Source organism: Tursiops truncatus, chromosome 3 (genome assembly GCF_011762595.2).
Source record: "Tursiops truncatus isolate mTurTru1 chromosome 3, mTurTru1.mat.Y, whole genome shotgun sequence".
Classification (NCBI taxonomy): Eukaryota; Metazoa; Chordata; class Mammalia; order Artiodactyla; family Delphinidae; genus Tursiops; species Tursiops truncatus.
In genome coordinates this window covers 29,507,777-29,530,420 of record NC_047036.1, presented here as the reverse complement: position 1 = coordinate 29,530,420, position 22,644 = coordinate 29,507,777, and the positions used below count along the sequence as shown (strand labels likewise).

Here is a 22,644-nt window from a genome sequence, read left to right as displayed (position 1 = left end):
CATCAGCAATCTTTTGGTACTATTTTGTGGAGGTATCAGAATGAAATTGTAAATCATCCTTGTTTAAGTACTGACTGTTTTCAGCATTTAACTTCTTGACTGTTTAATGAGTTAATTGAGGAGGGCCCCTGTATTCATCGGGTGGCCATGCTAGGTGCAGGTTTCTCTCCTTTTCCCTAGTGTTTGAAGGTAGCAATTTATAGAAAACATTTGCATCATTTAAAGAGTAAATCAGCAAACAGTTGGAGCAGGAGGTCGGAGTAGTTGAGTTTGTGTTAGGGAGTGAAGTTGAGGGTGAGGTAGGGAATAAAATTGGAGCAAGCGTTTCTGATTTGGGAAAGAGGTGTGCCATATGGGTTGTACTCCTAATTTTGCAGACCTACTTTTTAGAAGTTGTCGGATGCCATATACCCCTAAATATGTTCTTCATACAATTTTATGGAAGCCTCTCACGACAAGTAAAAATAGTATACTTGATTGGCATGTTCAGAGTGTGGGATTCAGGGTCAGGAGCTTGGAGCCAGGCCCAGGTTCTCTGTGGTTAACTTCCTTTTAACTTCCGTGGGCCTTCTTGGTGACAGCGATACTTTTTGTGTTGTGCTGTCGTTTTCAAAGTGCTTTCACCTAGTTCAGTGTGTGAAATACTAGGATTGGACTAGGTAGCCTCCAAGGCCCTTTCTGGTATTTTAAAACTGAAGAACTTTTACAAGGCCTCAAGAATATGAGTGGCATCTGAATTAGATTAATTCTTGGACCTCTGAACTAGATTGACACTAATCAAAACTTTTTAAATGTAAGGCAAATCAAGTCTTTAAAAATCGAACTACCTAGTACACCCACTCTGAGTATCTGAAGAGAAATCTGTAATAGGTAAATATTTGCCTATTGCTAAGTATGCTGTTTGGAATAAGAAAACTTTTGAAGTAAAACTTCTGGACTGTAGAACACAGTTTTGAAATAGTTGTTGTTGCTATCATTTCAATTAAATTTTACTGGATTTGTTTCTTACTGATTTGAGTTTTATCATTTATGTTAAGGCCAGTATTCAGAATGGCATAGTATTAGGTGGAGCCCGGACCAGAGATCAGGAACAGACCAAATAATACTAGACTGTGAAGTTGTTCTAAAATGGGATTCTGTAATAGGAATGACACGATGATTAATACTGTTTGCTGTTTTCCTAGGGTAAAAGATACTAAGGTATATGAATCATGTGAATCGGATATAAAAGAAAGTGGCCAAGTGCTTACTTGAGTCTTCTGGCACCGTGGCTGGCTATGTCTGTGGTGTCCTGGTAACCTGAAGTTTTGTACCAGAGGGTTCTCTTTTGCTGTGGTGGTGGTGATTGTTTTGTGGCAAAATAGATCTCTATTAGGTCACTTGTTAAAATGCAAATGGAAGAAGAGGGATGGAGTGCTAGTATAATTTCATACCCTGAAGCCTTGTGGTTCTCTAACTTTGTAGAAACTTAAACAATTAGAGGAAATACTTCTTAGCTGATAAAGCATGTACAGACTGGATGAAAGTCTGACTTTCATTTGCTCTTTCATATTGGTTTTACATTGGTTTATTTTTAATTCTTGCATTTCCCTTCCGCCTAACCTGTCAGTGACTTTTCTTGTGAATGGAGGATTTCTACTCAGTGATTTTACATCTACTGGCTCAAGACTTGGCAAGGGCTAATTGAACTATTATTACAATTTACTTGCATCATAAGTGATGTAGCTGTTGGTGGATGTGGATCTTATATTAACAGAGTTGATGACACTCACAAACTAGACCTTTAGGTGAATCAAAGCTGATTGGAAAGGGTTTTGACGTCATTAAACATGCCTTATTGGCCAAAGAGAATGTTTCATTTCAAAATATTTTAATATATACCAAATAAAAAATGAGCAGTTTCCACCCTTCTCTGCCCTGACTCCAAGTCTTACAACCCCAGAAGCAACCCCCTTTAATGGTTTCCATTTTTAGTTTTTTTTAAAAAGTTAATTTCCTGGGCTTCCCTGGTGGCGCAGTGGTTCAGAGTCCGCCTGCCAATGCAGGGGACATGGGTTCGTGCCCCGGTGCGGGAAGATCCCACATGCCGCGGAGCCTGCACGTCGGGAGGCTGTGCTCCACAATGGGAGAGGCCACAACAGTGAGAGGCCCGCGTACCGCAAAAAAAAAAAAAAAAAAAAAAAAATTAATTTCCTAATGGGATGGAATAATTTCATTTAGTGGTCCCTCTATTATTGGTTTACATTCTTCCTAGTTATTGCCTTCTTAGCAGATTTGGGAGTTGCTGTGCCTTGGATTTTGTTTCCATTACTCAGTTTCCTTAAAACACTGGTGTAGCTTAGGTTGTAGCTCTTGGGTAGATAATATTTTTGCCACATGTGCAATGAGTGTAGTGTATGCAATATGAGTATTTATCAAATTAAAGAACATGATCTGGAGTACTGCCAGAGAGCCTTCTAACGGAGCCTCACTCCTTTCAAATCTTCCAGACACAGGAACCAAAACGGTCTATCCAAAGTGAACATCTGGCCACTTTACTCCTCTGCTTAAAACCCCTCAGAAGCTCCCTATAACCTATAGAGTCACCCAGGGAATTTGTTAGAATGCAGGTACCTGAACCTTATTCTCATCCCCCTCAATATAAAGATTCAGTTTGTGGAGAACTCTCAGACTCTGCCTCTTTGAACCATACCCTTAAGCTTGCTGATGCTTTGTCCAGGGCTTTGCATTTTTAACAAGCTCTACACGTTTGCAAGTGGTCCCCAGATCAGACTTCGAGAAACATTATTGTAGGTGAACCTTGATTATCCTTAGTGTGCTAGAACAAGGCCTTTCATGAATTGACTCCTGTCCACCTGTTGAGCTTCATTTCTAATCAGTTCTTGTCTAGAACTTCATTTTCCATTGATTTCAAACTGCTTTAATTTCCATGAGATGTTGTGCTTATTTAATTAACTTATTTATGGATCACGTTAAAATGGTTCAAAATGTAAACGTTAAAATGGTTCAAAATGTAAACGATACAGAAGAATATGCAAGGAAAAGTCTTTTTCTTATTCCTGTCACCAGGCACTCAGTTTTTGTCCCTGGAAGTAACCAATGCTAATCAATTTCTTGTTTTTCTTTCCAGAAATAATATATACATACAAATCAACAGAGGGAAATATTCTTTTTCTTTATCCCATCCCTTTTTACTCAATGATAACATATTATTTAAGCTATTCTTCACCTTGTTCTTTTTTTAATAGTATGTATGTAGTACTTATTGTGTGCAGATGCTTTAGTTTATTAAAATACACTGTGTAATGAATAATATTTGTGTTAATGAATCAAACACTAAAATATTAAAACTGGACTTGCTGAGTCAGGAAGTATATAGATTTGAAATTTTAATAGGTATTGCCAAATTGCTTCCCTTAGAGGCTGTGCCAGCGCATACCTTCACCAGCAATATATGAAGGTGCTTGTTTTTTCATAAACAGTTTAGCATACTTTGGGGTCTTTGCCAACCTGGTAGGTGAAAAATGGTATTTCAGGGTAGTTTGATTTGTATCCATCACTGTCTTTACCTTTGTAGCCCCTTTTGCTTTGAATGCTCCTCCATCCTTTAGCCAATTCCTGTTCTTGCTGTGAGGTGAAGCTTACCCATTACTCTCACAGGAAGCCATCCTTCGTAACCTTGCTGGGCCTCTCTCTGGCCACCAGGGTTATGTTAGGTATTCTTCATTGTATTTTCATAATATGATTTTGAGCTTTCCTTTTTAGTATATTATCTGTGGTTATTTTCTTCTCTGGAGTTGAGGGCAAGGACTGTATCTTACACATCATCCTCTCTGCCTTTCCATCCCCACTAGTTAAAGGTGGTGAAATGTTTCTGAATTAAAAAAAAACATTTTTAGTTCTTTCACCCTGAGGCTGCCAGTCCAGGGCCTTATTTCCAGCTGTCAGGCTTCCAAAAGATGTTAGTTGCTAAAAACTTAAGGTAGAGATTACTGATGTGAGTGCCCTGAAAGAGGTTAAATATGTTTGATAAACATGAGCCTAAACAAAAGATGATTTTTATTTGACTATGAGTTTTTTTTGGGGGGGTGCATAAAATGTTTTTAATTCTGTGGAACACAACTTGGAAAATAGAGGCTTAAGGTATACTCCCGTAAATATTTGCAGTTAAATAGGAGACTCATAAAGATGTAAAAGGACTGAATATCACAGTAGATGGAATTAACCATTAACAGAATCATTGATCAATATGTTTTAGAGCCCTGATTTTCAGCCTGCACTATGTATCAGGCTTACCTGGGGGAGCCTGTAGCCAGCCATGAAATTGTAAATAACATGATTTATGTTTACGGTGATCACTTTTTCTATATTTTTAATTATATGGCTTAAGCTCTGAGTTAAGATATTATGCACATTAATATCTTCTCAGCTAGTAAAGTATAAGTTGACTTTATTTTAATATTGTTTTGTGTCTTTAAAAAGTTACATCAGTAATATCATATTCTTTAGAATGTGTCTAGTTTTTAGAAATTTTCTTATTCACTATTGGTTTTGAAATTTATCTGTTGATATATGTTAATTCATTTTAACTGCTGTATAGTATTCCATTGTTTGGATAATTAGGTTGTTTCCAGTTTTTCCACTATTAAAAAAATGCTGCAATTAAAAATACAAATAATTTTTCCCTAAGCATTGAATAACTCCCTGATTCCCAGTGTTCTCATGGGCACTTGGTAGACTTTAACATTTTTGCCAATGTGATGAGGGTGAAATTGTATCTTTTAATTTTAAGATACTTAAATATTAAAGAATAAGGAAGAATTTATAGGTGAAGGAGAGAGAGAACAGTACTAGTAAGACAGTGGGAAAGGTCATCTTTTTGCCAGTAAAAAGAACTCAAACATTGGTGACTTTAATTCACAGTCAGAAAAATCTTACATCATGATGTACTCATATTTGAAATAGAAGGTAACATGAAGCAGTTTACCCTTGTTACATGTAGTATAGTTTATTTATAATGCTGGTTGTGATCAGTGGGTTGGTATGGTACCCATTCTAAGGGCAATTTGAAAATCATTGCTCAAGAGGAAGTAATATTGAGGCTAAACAGGTAAGTGGGCCTTATAAAGTTGTTAAATGCCATGGTTTTATCTCCTAGTAGTTTTCAGTCTTTTAGCAGCAGAACACAACTCTTGCTCAGCCCTACTCTCTTCCCCACAGGAGTGGAGGGATGGGTCAGTTTTCTGAGACGTCACCATTCTGGGACTAGTATGAAAGCAGGCTTCGGGTGGGAGTGGTTAGATGACGAGGGGAATAGGAAATACTTTTTAAGGAAGAAACTCATTTAGAAATTCCAGAGGCAAGCTGTTGCATGAGACCAGATAAGAGTTGATGTTGCCCAGAACTCAAGCAGTGGCAGCATGAACGTAAAGGACAGATTGGAGAAACAGTTTGCAGGTATAATTATTGGACTTCACCACTGGCCGGCTATGGAGACTGAGTGTGAAGGGAGAATTAAAGGTGACACCTGGGGTTTACTTTGTTGACTAGGTAAATGGAAGTATTATTAACTGTTTTATGGGATTCAGAAAAGCAAATTAGAACGGGGACTATATAATCAGATTTAGATGGTTTTGGGGAGAGGTACTTGATCTACATGTGGGTGAATATAAAGGTAGGCATTTGAAAAATTGAGCCTGTAGCTCAAGAAACAAGCTTGCCCTGAAGTTTAATTTCATAGGTACTGGTGTGTACTTGGTAGATCAAGTCCCTAGAGTGGGGAGAAAATGAAAATGAAGTGAGAACGGATAAGAATGCCAAGGAAGGTAACTTGAGCAATCCCAACATATAAGGGAGTAAGTAAACAGAATTAAGGGGAATGCAGAAGTAGGAATAAAACAATGGGGAAAGTAAAGGTGAGAGTCTGAGATAAAGAATAAATGGAATAGAAATGATCCAAGATAAATACCAAATATAGCTGAAGAAATATTTAGGGTTCCCTGCTCCTGGCCTGACCATACTAGGTAAGTAGTTTCCTTTAGCTGTCAGTTAGGTACCACTAATCCTTTTAAGGCAATTTTGCATGGTGCTTCGTGTACCATTTAGTTAAGTGTATTCTTCTAAGAGTGCTTAAATTATGCCTAGTGAGTTTACATACCAAACTGTCATTGTGTCACGAGTTGGTGAGACAGTGTGTTAAATTTAAAAAGACATATTTCCTTCCCTTACTGGAGTACAAAATAGTAACGCTCAGCTGACTAGTAAAACAAGTTTAAAAAATTTGTAATAGATTCAGTTTTGGTCAAGTAAAAATGTCTGTGATACTTTAATAAAAGTGTTTGGGCCGTTTAGAAAATAGCCTATCACCTCTGACTTTAAGGTGTGGTGAATTTCTGTCCCTTCAGAACCCTCTTTTTTTTCCTTTCATGCTGTGTTGTGTTTTAACCTCTGAGCCGCATGGGGAGAAGTGATGTTGGCTTTTGGAGATTTAATAAGAAAATTCTTTTGCTAATACTGAGTGTGTCTGCCTGTAGAGCTTTTAGATTCACACTGCTTTCTCCAAGTATCCTAGTGAATAATCATAAAAGAAAGGTTTTTGTTTGTTTGTTTTTTGCTTTTTAATGCTGATAGGAACTAACAAGCTTTTGGGGGAAAAAAAGGAAGAAAATATTAAGAACTTTGTTACTAATACCTAAGGTGTAGCATTGCATAATTGAGAATGTATTCTAAATTTCAGTAATTTCTCTAATCTCTTAATTGTAAGACATTTTACAGAGAATTCATGTGTTCTTGTTTTTGTCTGATTGAAGTATGTTTTTAAATCTTTGAAGTGTTGTTATTTTCTGAGGGGGTAGCTAGAAATTCTTACTAGCCTTTGAATATTAAAAAAAAACTTTAAAAAATATGAGCCAGTTGAATAGTGATTTAAGACTTTCTAATTGATGCTTTTTATTAAAAAAAAGCATGCTTTTTATTAAGTCATTAAAAATGCCTTATCTCTTAGCTGCCTAGTTAGCCAGTACATGTTAATGCAGCTTACTAGCCCAACCAGCTAGATTGTTTATGAAAGTAATTAAAGAACTTGTATTCTCTAAATAAATGTATCGAGCATGAGTTGTTAAATAATTAGTTCACAAGAAGAAATGTGAGTGGGAATAAGAATTTATGAAGTGACATTTCTGCCCCAATATTAAGTATTCTAATGCTAAATGAACTTTGTCTTCAGATTTGGAACTTCAGTGTTGCTAGCAAAACATATTAAAATCGTGGAAAACTTAGTTTTCTATTAGTTCTTTATAATTTTTCCCCTGCAAATTCAGACCTCCTTCACCATGTCAAATTGAAGTTTCATAAAACTCAGCTGCTGAGTAATCTTAATTTTCTGGAGTTTTCTGAGAGCCAGGAAGTAAGCACCAAAGCTCCTGAACCACCAGATTAGAATTAATAGTACCGATATGTAGGATTTATGTCCTTTATTCCTGGGTATATGTTCTATATTGTGGAAGCCAAAAATGGGAACATAAGATAAAAATCTGGACAGTGAATTGAACTCTGAAGGCCAGTTGCCCTTAAGTTTTATTTATAGCAGGTTAGAAGCAGTAAATTTGATGAAAATATTTTAATAGACTTTTCTACCTTTGAATGGGTTCTCACTGAGTTTTCAGTGCTGCATTTAATGCATTTGATTGAGCTCAGCTAATGTTTAACTGAACACAGTAGTAGGCACTCACATATCTGAATGAATAAATTCAATTTTTTAGAGCTTAATTTCTAGCTATTCAGTGTTTACTCTTGAAATGGCTTCATGAGAGGTAATTATTGTAAAAAAATAATATAACGTGGTAACTTATCTGCTAGAAAATCAGGGGCTTGATATTGAAGCAGGTTAGTTTGAGATGCCTGTTAGATATCCAGAGAAAGATGTCAGAGTCGCAGTTGGGTACCTTCACCTGGAGCCCTAAAGATAGGCCAGGATTAGAGATTGCAATTAGGAGTCATCAGCATCAGCATACAAGATCTCTTTTAAAGCCTTGAAACTAGAGATCCCCAGGGAGAGAGCAGAAAAGAAAATCACTGTGATCCATATTTACTGAAAGGTGGTTAGTGCAGTTTTAGTTAATCTGTGGTTGGGTAATGGAAGTAATAATCTGAATATTAATGCTGTGTTCATCCATATTTAGAAATGATACTCTTAGAATAGTTCTTCAACCCTTATTTACATTGATTTGTTGATCAAAGTAAATGAACGATTATCTAATTATTACCTTGCTTGCTGCTTTCCTTTAGAGAAAATATTCTTAACATTGGTTTGCTCTGTCTAAATATAATGAGGTTTATATCTAGGCATTAAACTGTTGTACAGGCTGTCTCATTTAGTATATGCGAGTTAACATCTATGGATTAATTTTTTTTTCTGTGTGGAATTCAGTTTATTTTTATTTTCCCTTTTTAAAATTTTTATTGACGTATAGTTGATTTACAATGTGTTAATTTCAGGTGTACAGCTAAGTGATTCAGTTATATATATATACACACACATATTTATATACATATATATATATAAAACATTTTTAGATTCTTTTCCATTATAGGTTATTACAAGATATTTTGAGTGTAGTTCCCTGTGCTGTACAGTAGGTCCTTGTTGGTTATCTGTTTTAGATATAGTATTGTGTATATTTTAATTCCAACCTCCTAATTTATCCCTCCCCACCCCTTTCCCCTTTGATAACTATAAGTTTGTCTTCTGTGTCTGAGAGTTATTTCTATTTCATAAATAAGTTCACTTGTATCATTTTAATTTTAGATTCCACATATAACTGACATCATATATTTGTCTTCCTCTGTCTGACTTAGTTCACTTAGTATGATAATCTCTAGGTCCATCCATGTTGCTGCAAATGGCATTATTTCATTCTTTTTTATGGCTGAGTAATCTTCCACTGTGTATATATACCACATCTCCCTTATCCATTCATCTGTTGATGGACACTTAGGTTGCTTCCATGTCTTGGCTGCTGTAGATAGTGCTGCTATGAACATTGGAGTGCATTTGTCTTTTCAAATTATAGTTTTCTCTGCATATATGTCCAGGAGTGGAATCGCTGGTTCATATGATAACTCTATTTTTAGTTTTTTAAGGAACCTCCGTACCGTTCTCTATAGTGACTGCCCCAATTTATGTTCCCACCAACAGTGTAGGAGGATTCCCTTTTCTCCACACCGTCTCCAGCATTTATTATTTGTAGATGGACTAATTTTCAAATAGCCAAATATGTCCTCAGCTTCTCTTCTGAAAAGCATGTTTCCCTGTAAATTATAGAGTGAGGACAACACTATTTTAAAAGTCTTAACCCGGGCTTCCCTGGTGGCGCAGCGGTTGAGAGTCCACCTGCTGAAGCAGGGGACACGGGTTCGTGCCCCGGTCCGGGAAGATCCCACATGCTGCGGAGCGGCTGAGCCCTTGAGCCATGGCCGCTGAGCCTGCGGCCTGCTGAGCCTGTGCTCCGCAACGGGAGAGGCCACAACAGTGAGAGGCCCGCGTACTGCAAAAAAAAAAAAAAAAAAAAAGTCTTAACCCATTATTCATAAACAAGATTGGGAAGGTAGGTATCAAAATATTCACACTAATTATCCCAAGGTAATAAGATTATATGTAGTTTTAATTTTTCATGACTGTGTCTTCCATGTTGTGTTGTTTTTATAACCTTTTTAAAAAGAAAAATACATATTATTAAAATACTATCTAAAATTGGTTTTACTTTATAATTCAGTAAGTAATGATTTAAAACAAAAGAATATAAGACTGTATTTTGGACAGGTACTTGAAAAACAGATTTTGTGTCATAAAGAGTCAAGGCGTAAGGGAATTTGGAAAAGGAAAGAAAATAACATGCTTTTTTTTTTCTTCCAGTTTTATTGAGATGTAATTAATACACAGCACTGAATAAGTTTAAGGTGTACAGCATAATGATTTGACATACATACATCATGAAATGATTATCACAATAAGTTTAGTGAACATCTGTCATCTCATATAGACATAAAATGAAGGAAATAGAAAATTGTTTTTTCTTGTAATGAGACCTCTTAGGATTTGCTCTCTTAACAACTTTCATATATAACATAGAGCAGTGCTAATTATAATTACCATGTTGTCCATTACATCTCTAATACTTACTTATCTTAAAACTTTGTACCTTTTGACTGCCTTCATCCAACTCCACGTCCCTCCATCCCCTGCTTCTAGTAACCACAAATCTTACTTCTTTTTCTATGAGTGAGTTTGTTTTTGAAGTATAATTGACCTACAATGCTATGTTAGTTCCTGTTACAGAACACAGTGATTGGTATTTCTATACATTTCAAAATGGTCACCACGTGATCATTTCATACCTGTGACCCATTTATTTTGCAACTGTAAGTTTGTACCTCTTAATCTCCCTCACCTATTCTTTCCTTTCCCCACCCCTCTCCCCTCTGGCAATCACCTGTTTGTTCTCTGTATCTATAACTGTTTCTGTTTTGTTTTGTTCTTTTTTTTTTTTTTGATACCGCATATAAGTAAAATATAGTATTTGTCTTTCTCTGTCTGACTTAATTGGCTTAGCATAATAATACCCTCTAGGTTCATCCATGCTGTCACAAATGGCAAGATTTCATTCTTTTTTTTTCAAGGCTGGGTAGTATTCCGTTGTGTATATATAGGCAGCATAGATATGGGTCTTGTTTTTGTATCCATTCAGCCACTCTGTGTCTTTTGATTGGAGCATTTAGTCCATTTACATTTAAAATAATTATGGATAGGTGTGTACTTACTGCCATTTTGTTAATTTGGGGGGGTTGTTTTGTAGTTCTTTTTTATTCTTTTCCTTTGTGATTTGATGACTATCTTTAGTATTATCTTTGGATTCCTTTCTGTTTTGTTCATGTGAATCTATTGTTGATTTTTGGTTTGTGTTTACTGTGAGGTTTATATCTTGCAATCTGTATATACATGTGACTGTTTTAAGTTCCTGATCTCTTAAGTTCAAACTCATTTTTGCTCCTTCCTCTCATGTTTACTGTTGGGCATCATGTTTTACATCACTTTGCATATCTCTTACCTACTTATTGTGGATATAGATGATTTTACTATTTTTGTCTTTTAACCTTTTTACTAGCTTTGTACATGGTTGATTTACTACTTTTACTGTATATTTGCTTCTACCAATGAGCTTTTTCCTTTTGTAATTTTCATATTTCTAGTTGTGGCCTTTTTTTCCCCCTCTGCTTTGAGAAATCCCTTTAACATTTGTTGTAAAACTGTCTTAGAGGTGCTGGATTCTTTTAGCTTTTGCTTGTCTGTAAAACTTTTGATCTCTCCATCAAATCTGAATGAAAGCCCTCCTGTGTAGAGTATTTTTGGTTGTGGGTTTTCCCTTTCTTAACTTTAAATATATCATGCCACTCCCTTCTGGCCCACAGAGTATCTGCTGAAAAGTCAGCTGATAGCCTTATGGGAGTTCCCTTGTTCGTACGTAACTTGTTGTTTTTCCTCTGCTGCTTTTAATATTCTCTCTTTATCTTTAATTTTTTCCATTTTAATTACTGTGTGTCTTGGTGTGGTCCTCTTTGGGTTAATCCTGTTTGGGACTCTCTGTGCTTCCTGGACCTGGATGTCTATCCTTTCCCATGTTAGGGAAGTTTTTAGCTGTTATGTCTACAAATATGTTCTCTGCCCCTTTCTCTCTCTTTTCTTTCTGGGACCCCTATAATGTGAATGTTAGTATGCTTGATGTTGTCCCAGAGGTCTCTTAAACTATCCTCATTCATTTTTATTTATTTTTTCTCTTTTTCTGTTCAGCTTCAGTGATTTCCACTACTATATCTTTCATCTTTCTGATCCATTCCTTTATGTCATCTAATTTAATGTTGATTCCTTCTAGTGTATTTTTCATTTCAGTTATTGTGTTCTTCTCTGTTCGGTTCATCTTTATATTTTCTAACTCTTTGTTAAAAACTTCTGACTTCTCACCCTTTTCATTTCATCTTCTCCAGAGTTCTTTGAACAACTTTATGATCATTACCTTGATCTCTTTATCAGGTTTAGATTGCCTATCTCCACTTCACTTAGTTCCTCTGGGGTTTTATCTTGTTCATTAATTTGGTACATATTCCTCTGTTGCTTCGTTGTTCTTAATTTGCTGTTTTTATTTCTATGTATTTGGTATGTTGGTTATGTTTTTCCAACCTGGGAGAAGCAGGTTTTATAGGAGATGTCCTTTGCATGCCAGCAGCACACTCTGCTCTGGTCACCGGACCTGTGTGCTCTAGGGGTGCCCCCTGTGTGGGCTGTATGGGCCCTCCTGTGATGGGCTGACTACTGTGGGTGGTCTGGAAGGCGTGGCTGGTCCCGGGTCTGGTTGGTTGTCAGGCCCTGCCTTGCGTGGTGGCTGCCAGCTGCCGTTGGGTGGGGCTGGGTCACAAGGCTGCTGGCTGTGGGGCCCTGGGGCTCCTTGCATTGGTGGGCAGAGCTGGGTTCTGGAGTAGGTGGTTGTGGGGCCAAGGGCCCCGGGTCTAGTCTTGGCCTGCCGATGGGTGGGGCTGGTTCTTGACATGACTGTCTATGGGGTCGGGGGTGTCTCAAAGCTGGTGGGAGGGGCCGGATCCTGTGGCAGTTGGTTGAGAGGTCCAAGGTGCCCCAGAGCTGGTGTTGGCCCACTGGTGGGTGGGGCTGGGGTCAAGAGGATCCCCAGGCTGGTGCCTTCCCACTGGTGGGTGAGGCCAGGTTCTGAGGTTAGTGCCATCACACTGGTGGATGCAGGCGGTCCTGGAGTCTCTGGCTGCAGGGCCCTGGAGGTCTTGGAGTCGGTATTTCAGCCCACTGGTGGCCAGGGCCAGGGCCCAGGGGGTCCTGGGGCTGGTGCCTACCCACTGGTGGGTGAGGCTGGCCCCCAGACTGTTGCAGGCCCACTGGTGGGCAGAGCCAGGTCCTGTGGTCTCTGATTGCAGGGCCCCGGGGGGCCCATGGCTAGTGTGAGCGTACTGGTGTGTGAGCTGGGTCTTGGGCCCTCTGGTGGACAGGGCTGGGTCCTGGGATATCTGTGGCCTCGGGGTCTTAAGGCAGCAGACCTGTGGGTTCACATCCTGGCAGTAAAAAGCTAGAAGGAGGATTCCAAAATGGTGCTTGCCGTCGCCAGCATTCTCGTGGTAGAACGAGCTTCCCAAAATGACTGTTACCAGTGTCTGTGTCCCCAGGGTGAGCTCTAGTTGCCTCTTGTCTCTTCAGGAGCCTCTCCAGGATCAGCAGATGGGTCTGGCCCAGGCTTTTTTCAAATTACTGCTTCTGCCCTGGGTCCTGGAGCGTGTGAGATTTTGTGTGTGCCCTTTAGGAGTGGAGTCTCTATTCCCCAAAGCCCCGGCTCTCCTGAAAGTAAGCCCTGCTGGCCTTCAAAGCCAAATGTTCTGGGGACTTGTCTTCCCAATGCAGAGCCACTGGGCTGAGGAGCCAGTGTGGGGCTCCGACCCCTTGCTCCTTGGGAGGAACCTCTGCAATTGTAAATTATTTCCCCCCATTTGTGGGTTGCCCACCCAGGGGTATGGGTATTGACTATACTGCATCTCCGAACCTCTTACCTGTCTTGTTGTGGTTCTCTTTTATATCTTCAGTTGTAGGTGATCTTTTCTGCTAGTCTTCTGGTTTTTTTCTTGAATAGTTCCTCTGTAAGTAAGTAGTTTTGTAAGTAATTTTGTTGTATGCTGAAAATAACATGCTTTTTAATTCTAGCATTCACTCTAGTGGACATATTTCCTACCTGATGATTAAATGGATGTTTCTAAACTTCTCTCTCAACATTTTACTTTACAGATTATTCAGAAGACATATACTTTAAAAGAATATTAATGATAAGATAGTGACATTATAAAATATTCTAAATGACTAGGAAAAATAATCCTTGAAGGCTATATGTCTTTATATCTAAAAGTTATCCATTCTCAAGCAGCTAACAAGCCCTTTGTTTAGATTGTGTAAATTCCAAATAGAGTTCATAAATCTGAATACAAGAGAGCTGAAAATCCAAGTAGAACAAAGGTCATCTAACTGCCTTCTAAAATATTAGTTCATCTTTGGTCTTCAGTAGCCATATGCAGTATGTTAAAAATCCATTTAGGAAAAAAAGCACTCAAGCTGTAAAACATGAGATTTTTGAGATCCCATTGACCACATGATTCAGGAAACTTACTGCTGTGTTTGGTATTAAAACCAAGTTATGATTTTCTGGAACCAGACTTTCTAATTAAGTTTATACTTGTAGGTTTCACATATAGTCATTAAAATGTATCTCCCCCCCCCAAAAAAACCCCATTCTGCTTTATATAGGGCTTTTTAAAGAAATATAATATGTAATATATATTATGTAATAAGGCAAAACTTGTTTTATTTTGATATAGCTTGCATTGAAAGGCTCTAGCTACAGTGGACTGCTTGAACGACATCATATTCACACCCAAAATGTAGAGCACATTCTTGATAGTTTACGGTAAGTCTGTGGGATCAGGTCTTGAGTGGGACTTTCAATTTTTATTTTTACTAGCAGCTAATACTTAGATTTTTAGTAAAGATGGCCATTATAGAATCATTTTAAGAAAATTATATCATGGCTAATGGACCTGATATTATAGTGTTTTTAAGGAAATTTTTATTGTACTCTGAAAACTTCACAGATTTTCAGTTATTATTTGGTCTGCCCAAGAAGTGCCTTTTCTACAAAGAGTTAATTTTGTACACAGCAGGCTTCAACTGTAGTGCAGTGTTTTATTTCTTAAACAGAATAGTGGATTATGTAGGTGTTCATTATAATAGTCTTTGAATGTCTAAAAATTACAAGTACAGAAACTTCAGTTAATTAGGGGCTAAATGAGTCAGCAAATAAGTTTCTGTGTATGCAAGAGAATCAGTGTGAGAACACGCAAATTAGAAAGTATTTTAGTCACTTTCAGTGTCTGGCACTCAATATTCGTTGAATTTAAAATAACAGCTATTCACTTTTATAATTTAAAAAATTGTCTCTCGAGGTGTTAGTCTTCTGGGCCGTTTTGTATTCATGAATTTTAGCATCAGAAAGAGTAGAGAAAAGGAAATGCAATTCTAATTAATCAATATTGCTATTCGTCAAGGGCTTTAAGAGATGTTTTTAAAGCACATGGCGATTTGGGATAGTCAGTTTATACATATGCTTCCTATAGTTAATAGTTAATTGGTTGTTGTGGGTAAGTGAAAATGAAGCTGACCTTACAAAGCTAAACATAAATTTGTTTATAAAACAAACTTGTTTAAATCTCTCTTGTAGTAATCTGCCTCTCAAAAAACATACTCCTTTATGTTACTGGAAATTTTATACACACTTTACTTTTTTTATCTTAGGAATGAGGGGATTGAGGTTCGTCTCGTAAAGAGGAGAGAATATGATGAAGAAACTGTTCGATGGGCAGATGCTGTCATAGCTGCAGGAGGTAATAGTTTTGCAGAGGTAAAGGTGCTGGAATATGGAAATGCTCTTTAATAATCATATTGCCAAATACCCTGTGGTCTAGCTGTGATGAAGCTTTCAGAGTCCTACCATAAGACGAATTTTTGGATTTTTAGGATCAGTTTTTAAAAGACGTGCTTTATACAACATTTTACTTTTCTAGTGAACGATGTTACTCTAAGGTTCTGTGCATGTATTTCTGTGTGTATATTTAAAGTGTGTATCTAAGTATGATTCAAAGGATTATTTATAACTATTTTGGTTTAGTTATGCCAGTCTTTAAAAAGAAGTTGAGTTTAAGAGTTTAATGAGGGCTTCCCTGGTGGCGCAGTGGTTGAGAGCCCGCCTGCCGATGCAGGGGACACGGGTTTGTGCCCCAGTCCGGGAAGATCCCACATGCCGCGGAGCCTGCGCGTCTGGAGCCTGTGCGTCTGGAGCCTGTGCTCCGCAACGGGAGAGGCCACAACAGTGAGGGGCCCGCGTACCGCAAAAAAAAAAAAAAAAAAAGAGTTTAATGAGATTAGATAAATTCCATCCCTCTTTGGCCCCAATATACTTACACTTACACTTGTTTTTTCCTGAGCTTTATTATTATGTTAGTGACTGTTCTCTATAAACCTTTACATGTTTTTTGGAGAGAAAAATCCAAATCTGGACACTTTTGTTGGATGTATTCTCATCAAAATGATTTATGAATTGGGACTGATGTTATGTGAGAGGGAAAGAGGATTGGTTAATAGAAGTGATAGAGTTAGAATAGCGGTTCCCAGCTGGAGGCTACTGCTGGCATCCAGTGGGTGGCCAGGGATACTGCTTGCCACCCTACAAAGTTCAGGACAGCCCTCACAACAAAGAATTATTTGGCCTGAAGTGTTCATCTTGCCACTGTTGAGAAATTCTGGAGTGGGAGAGTAGGAGAGATAATACAGAGGGATAGTGGGTAGAAAGGAGTAGACTGTGGCAGCCAACAGGATGGGGTGAGGGTGGGATTATTAAAAGAACTAGTGTTCAAAATGTTGTTAAAAACTAGTTTTGTAACAAGTCTGGTTATGTCTTATGTCCTTTAGGTGATGGCACAATGCTTTTGGCAGCAAGTAAAGTCTTGGACAGACTTAAACCAGTTATTGGAGTAAACACTGACCCAGAACGGTAAGGAAAAACTTTTTTGTGCTTTGCTTTGCATAGTACCTGTTTATGATAAATCTTAAATTTGGAAGCTCCTTATCCTATTGGTACAGGGTGGTTACTATGGTGCATGCTGTGTAAGTGGAAACATCACCGTTGCTGGCTATCGTGAATGTTAGAACCATGTTCCAAAATCATTTCAGTGATGAAATTTAGGCATGTAGAATTGACCTCTACCTTTAGTAGATTTCTCTTCTTTGTCGTTATTTTCAAGGACATAGCTCTCTTTTTTAGCTTAGGCATGAGAAATATATACACATTTCGCTGGCGTTGGTGGTAGAAAATTATGATATGGGATGGACAAGTTCTCACATTTGACTTCCCAGGTTGTTTGGGAGTAATATCTGTGGGAGGATAGACTTGAGCCCTTGACCCAGGTGAGTACTGGTGAATTTGGTGTTGCTGAAGATGGATGAGTTAATGATGTTCCATCTTCTACCCTTCCTTCTGGCTCTCATCTACATTCCTGAATATGCCTCCACTGATTTCCTGGGTGACTTCATTGACTTAATAAATAGACCAAACCCTATTATCACTTTTTTTTCCTTTCCTTAGCTTCACTGACATTTATCCTCATTCTGTTCCAGCCACCCACAGCCATGATCATACTTGGACTTTGTCATCACCTAGAATTTCCCCACCTCTCAAATCACTCTGACCATAGCCGCCTACCTTAATAGCAGTCCTACTTCCTCAATTCTAGTAAATCTGTCCTTTGGCTTTCAGTGTGTTTATCCCCTCTATTTTTTTTTCCTTAATTCTCCCTTACTTCATTCACTTTCCTGACAAATTTCTTAAATATTTTGTACCATTATCTTTCTGCTCAATCATGGATGAGTCTTTTCTACTCCACTCTGTACTGTCTCCAGAATAACTGATTAACATGTGTCGTTTTAACTTAGATGCTGGTGACTCCAGAATCTGTATATCCAACACTGATCTTGCTTCTACTCTTACCTTATAGTCTCTTCTCCCCACTGCAGCCACAGTGATTGTTTTGTAAAAGTTTGATATATTCTGTGACCTCTGCTCAAAGTCTTACTGTGGTTCCCCATCTAACTCAGAATAAAATCTAATTTTTACTATGACTGGGGTGACCAACTCATCCTCATCCTGGTTTTCTTGGGACTTTCTCAGTTTAGCACTGGAAGTCCTATGTCCTGGGAAAATTGTCAGTCTCAGGCAAACTGGGACAGTTGGTCCCCTTCACTGTGACATTCAAGACTCTACATTATCTGGCGCCTGACTGTTCTGTGTCCTTATGTCCTATTATTTTCCCTTTCTTCATGCTATTCTAGCCATACTGGCCTCCACTTGCATGTATCCGGTGGCATTAAAAATGTAACATGTCTACAGATGAACTTATCTCCTTCCCCCCACCCATACTTGATAAATGAAATCATAATGGGTGCTGAAGCTGTGATGACCCATCCCTCACCACCTTCCCTCACTCCCTTTGTTGTATTGGTCTAGGGATTTAGTTCTAAGTTTTAGGGATCTTAACTTTGATTCCATCTCTTGCCCTCCTCACTGTATTTAAACATAGCTTTATAGTTTGTGGTTTAAATTACTGTAGTAACTTCCAGTCTTGCTCTTTTCAACCCATTCTTTATACTTTGCCTTAATGGTCTTTCTAAAGTACAAATTTGATTGTCTCCACTCCTTAATTAAAGTCTTTCAGGGTTTCCTTATGACCTTCAGGTTATATTGCAAATTCCGTAGCATAATATATATGATCTTTCACCATCTGTTGCCTATCTGCTTTTCTAGTTTCATCTACCCTCATTTACCTGTAGGCACTATACATTCTTCAGCTTAAAAAAAAGACTGATGCCTCTCTAGGAATATTCTAGGATCCTTCCTAAAGTCTGTTCTTTGGGGGTTTTTGTTTTTTGTTGTTTGATTTTTTTTTTTTTGCGCTATGCGGGCCTGTCACTGCCATGGCCTCTCCTGTTGCGGAGCACAGGCTCCAGATGCGCAGGCTCAGCGGCCATGGCTCACGGGCCCAGCCGCTCCGCGGCATGTGGGATCTTCCCAGACCGGGGCACAAACCCGTGTCCCCTGCATCGGCAGGCGGACTCTCAACCGCTGTGCCACCAGGGAAGCCCTGGGTTTTTTTTTTAATTGTATTTTTTTCGCAGTTTTATTGAGATATAATTGACATACAGCACTGTATAAGTTTAAGGTGTACAGCATAATGACTTGACTTACACGTGTTGTGAAATGATTACCACAGTAAGTTTAGTTAACATCTGTCAACTCATATAGCTGAAAAAAAAAAGGAGGGGAAAGTTTTTTTCCTTATGATAAGAACTCTTAGGATCTACTCTTTTTTCATAACTTTCAAATATACCGTACACCAGTGTTAACGATAGCCATCATGTGGTACATTACATCCCCAGTACTTATCTTATAGATGGAACTTTATACCTTTTGACCACATTCATTCAGTCCCCTCTCCCCTAACCTCTGAAGGTTGTTGTTAAGTGCAGTGTAATGTATGAGCATCCTAATGTCATGATTGAAGGCTCACATATGGGAGTTTTTGCTCTGGTGAGGAGCTTTGTTGATATCAAGAAAGAGTTTGAAAGAGTAAGTGAAAGAGTTCTCCAGATGTCCATGTGCTTTTCATGCCTTTGTTTGTGCTTTTGCCTAGAGTGCCCTTACGACACTTACTCAACTGTGTAGTTCTTTTTCATTCAAGACTGGTACCTCTCCTGGGCTCTGACTATGATTCCTTGTACAGAGAGCACTTATCTCTTCCTATTATTTTCTGCTTGATTGTCTCTTCCATTAGACTATAAATTCCTTGAGTATAGGACTTAATTTCGCTATTGCTAGCATTTTAATTGCCTTTAGTATTCGTGCACGTGTATTTTAGAACTTTGCAATGACATATTTTTACATCATTAAAGTAGGAGATTCTTTAGTGATCATATTTTATACAGTTTGTTGAAATATATTTTCCTTTAAAAGCTGGCTTAATACTCATTAGCCTGTGGGGATTTTGAAACTGGTAAGCAACAGGTGTTGCTTCTCTAATTTCTGCCTAAAATGATGTGTTCTAGAAGTCCTCTGGTTTTTCTTTTTGCCCCCAGGCAGAAATGTATTAAGCCCCTGGCTTGTTCCATAATTCAGGTTGCCTGAATTCTTTTTCTTAAGCACAGAGGTGTCTCACAATCCTTAAATAAGCCCAGAAGTTAATGTTCAACTTAAGTTTCTTCTTTTCTGTAGTAGTTGTCAAATGCAGCATAACAGATCATCCCAAAACTTAGAGGCTTAAAACGATAATAATCATTTATTATCTGTCATGGTTTCTGTGTGTCAGGAATCCAGGAAGAGCTTGGCCGGGTGGTTTTAACTTGGGATCTCTCATGACGTTATAGTCAGATGTCAGCTGGGGCTGCAGGCATCCGAAGGTTTGACTTGGGTTGGAGGATCTACTTCTAAGATGGCTCACTTGAGGACTCATCTAAATTAAATATACAATTTCGGTTTTCTCTTTTGTATTCTGTACTCACTCTACTGACCCCTGTACATAATTATGACATTTAAATGCTTAATGATCAAAATGGGATAGAGGGCATGTGATAGCCAACCTCCAAGATAGCCTCCTAGTATTTACACCTTTATGTGGTTCCCTTCCCACTTCTGTATCCAATCAGGGCCGGCGTGTGGGACCAATAGAATATAGAATAACAGTGTGTGAATTCCAAGGCTAGGTCATAAATGGTATTGCAACTTCTGTATTGGTCTCTTGGATTGCTCATTCTGGAGTAATTCGGCCACGGTGATGTGAGGATACCAGAGCCGCCCTGTGGGGAGGCTCACATGGAGAGAGACTTGAGGCCTCTTGCCAACAGCTAGCACCAGTGAGTGAGCCACAATGAAAGTGAATCCTCCAGGTCAGGTCTAGATTCTTCTCTCTAGAGTGTTTTAGACCTGCAGTTGACCTCCATAAGTATTCTATCAAATGTTGATTATCTTTTATAATCTTAGCACTGTAGAGAAGTATTGCAGTAAATATAAAAATTTTTAAAATTTAGTCCCCTGCCTAAGTTTCTTAACCACAGTGTTGACCCTCTCAGGTAAATTGATTAGTCACAACTTTGTAAAAGCCTTTTTCTCTGCTCTTCACGTTTATGTTAATTTACAGTTATTATTAAGGGTTTCTTTTGCCAGGCCTACTCTCAACCTTTCCTTCAAGATTGCAGCATCATATAGATGATGATTGAACTTTCTGGACACCTTTCCTCACGTTAGGTGCCGTATCCTCTCATCTTCCTGTGTCAACCTATAGGCAATCTTAACACTTTGTAATTTGCATTTAAAAAAAAAATTTGTCTTCCACATAAAGTTGTTAACTCCTTGAAGGAGCTCATCCATATATATATATATAAAATTTATTTATTTATCGTTTATTATTTATTTATTTATTTATTTTGTGGTACGTGGGCCTCTCACTGTTGTGGCCTCTCCCGTTGCGGAGCACAGGCTCCGGACGCGCAGGCTCAAAGGCCATGGCTCACTGGCCCAGCTGCTCCGTGGCATGTGGGATCTTCCCGGACTTGGGCACGAACCTGTGTCCCCTGCATTGGTAGGCGGATTCTCAACCACTGCACCACCAGGGAAGCCCCTTTATATATTTTTTGAATAAATGAAGGGTTACATTAGATTAAACTGTGAGTTCTCTTTTGGTTAAAAGAACATCTTAAACGACATTTAAAAGGGATTTATGGTTCAAAAAACTTTCACATAAATAGTTTGATTCCTCATAATAACCTTTTAGATTGGTGGTTTTATGGCCCTTTTAGAGATGAGGAAGCTGATGCTAAAGTGACTTGCCCAAAGTTATAGTTAAATAATTTAAAGGTAAGATGCAAACACCACTATACCATTAGATAATTTTACAGGGAAATCAATCAGTGGCAAATTCGGTTTTATTTTTAGTTTTACTGTAATGTGGAAACTTAAGTTGTATTATGGCATTAAACCTGTATTTAAAGTACTATTTCTGTTTGGTCTTTTTTTTTGTTCTTGTTGAAAGTATAGACAATTTGTGGCAAAATGAATTATAGAAGTAGAAATTCAAAAAATTTCATATCTGATTTTTGTAGTTTAGTGATACCTTTTGAATTAAGTACTTTTTTTTCTTCTTCCCTTTACACCACGCAAATTCCTTTTAAAATAAAGGTCTGAGGGTCATTTATGTCTTCCTGTTCGATACACACATTCCTTCCCAGAAGCCTTACAGAAGTTCTACCGTGGTGAGTTCAGGTAGGAACTTCTTACTATTGCTCTATCATTATCTTATTAAAATATTATTATTATTATATAATTATATTATTAATGTGTGCCATTAAAAATGCTGTTAAACAGAACAAATTAGATAATATTTGGATTAGTCCATAGGTGTAACAGTAGCCATAAAAAATAATACATTAGCTGAGTCACAACCACATCTAACTTCCCTTCTTCCAGCCTGACTGGAGCTGTATGGAGAAACCCTGCCAAGTGCCACTTGGCCTATAATGTAATTGCAAGTAGAGGTTTTTCTCCTTCAGTGAGATAGAGGCCATGTCTCTACTTTAACCTCGTTACACGTTTTTAGCAGTTTGGTAGAAAGATGATTAAAACTGTTGGTGAAAAATTAAATGTTCAAATTCTCTGAGATTTTTTATTTTTTATCCTCATCTTCTCCCATCCAGAATGACTGAGGGTTAGATTTACTCTAACCATGCTGAGATTCCTGGTATCTCTGCCTTACATGTTAAGTATTTCTTAAGCAGTGGAGATGTTTTTTCATATTTCTTTCACTTAATTTGTTCAGTGGTCAGACTGCCCTGAAAAGAGAAGGGTGGAAGGAGGAGCTGAGTTGAGGTTGGCCGATTAATTAGAGCCAAGTTGGACTACTTTTCCCTGACTTAGCCTAGATTTTATTGAGAGA

The 22,644-nt window shown here is 38.1% G+C and overlaps 2 protein-coding genes across 8 annotated transcripts in view; one reads left to right on the top strand and one right to left on the bottom strand.

Moving 5' to 3' along the window:
* NADK2 (NAD kinase 2, mitochondrial) overlaps window positions 1-22,644 on the top strand; it is a 46,194-nt gene that overhangs the window by 1,143 nt on the left and 22,407 nt on the right. For 3 of the 6 annotated variants that reach the window (XR_012330652.1, XM_019930140.3, XM_004313932.4), the window contains exons 2-5: window positions 14,434-14,522; window positions 15,407-15,495; window positions 16,580-16,661; window positions 21,891-21,974. Coding sequence is in view for 5 of the 6 variants with exons in the window: in XM_019930140.3 (XP_019785699.1) it covers window positions 14,434-14,522; window positions 15,407-15,495; window positions 16,580-16,661; window positions 21,891-21,974 (344 nt within the window). In the remaining variant the exon portion in view is untranslated. Of the gene's footprint in view, window positions 1-3,347; window positions 5,458-5,526; window positions 5,551-14,433; window positions 14,523-15,406; window positions 15,513-16,579; window positions 16,662-21,890; window positions 21,975-22,644 lie in introns of those variants that run through there. The other 3 variants (XM_019930143.3, XM_019930144.3, XM_019930146.3) reach the window with 3 other exon arrangements.
* SKP2 (S-phase kinase associated protein 2) overlaps window positions 11,814-22,644 on the bottom strand; it is a 71,857-nt gene continuing 61,026 nt past the window's right edge. Inside the window, exons 11-12 of one of the 2 annotated variants that reach the window (XR_002175357.3) lie at window positions 13,618-13,702; window positions 11,814-13,339 (exon numbers count right to left, since the gene is read on the bottom strand). Coding sequence is in view for 1 of the 2 variants with exons in the window: in XM_019930148.3 (XP_019785707.1) it covers window positions 13,670-13,702 (33 nt within the window). In the remaining variant the exon portion in view is untranslated. Of the gene's footprint in view, window positions 13,703-22,644 lie in introns of both variants that reach the window. The other variant, XM_019930148.3, reaches the window with a different exon arrangement.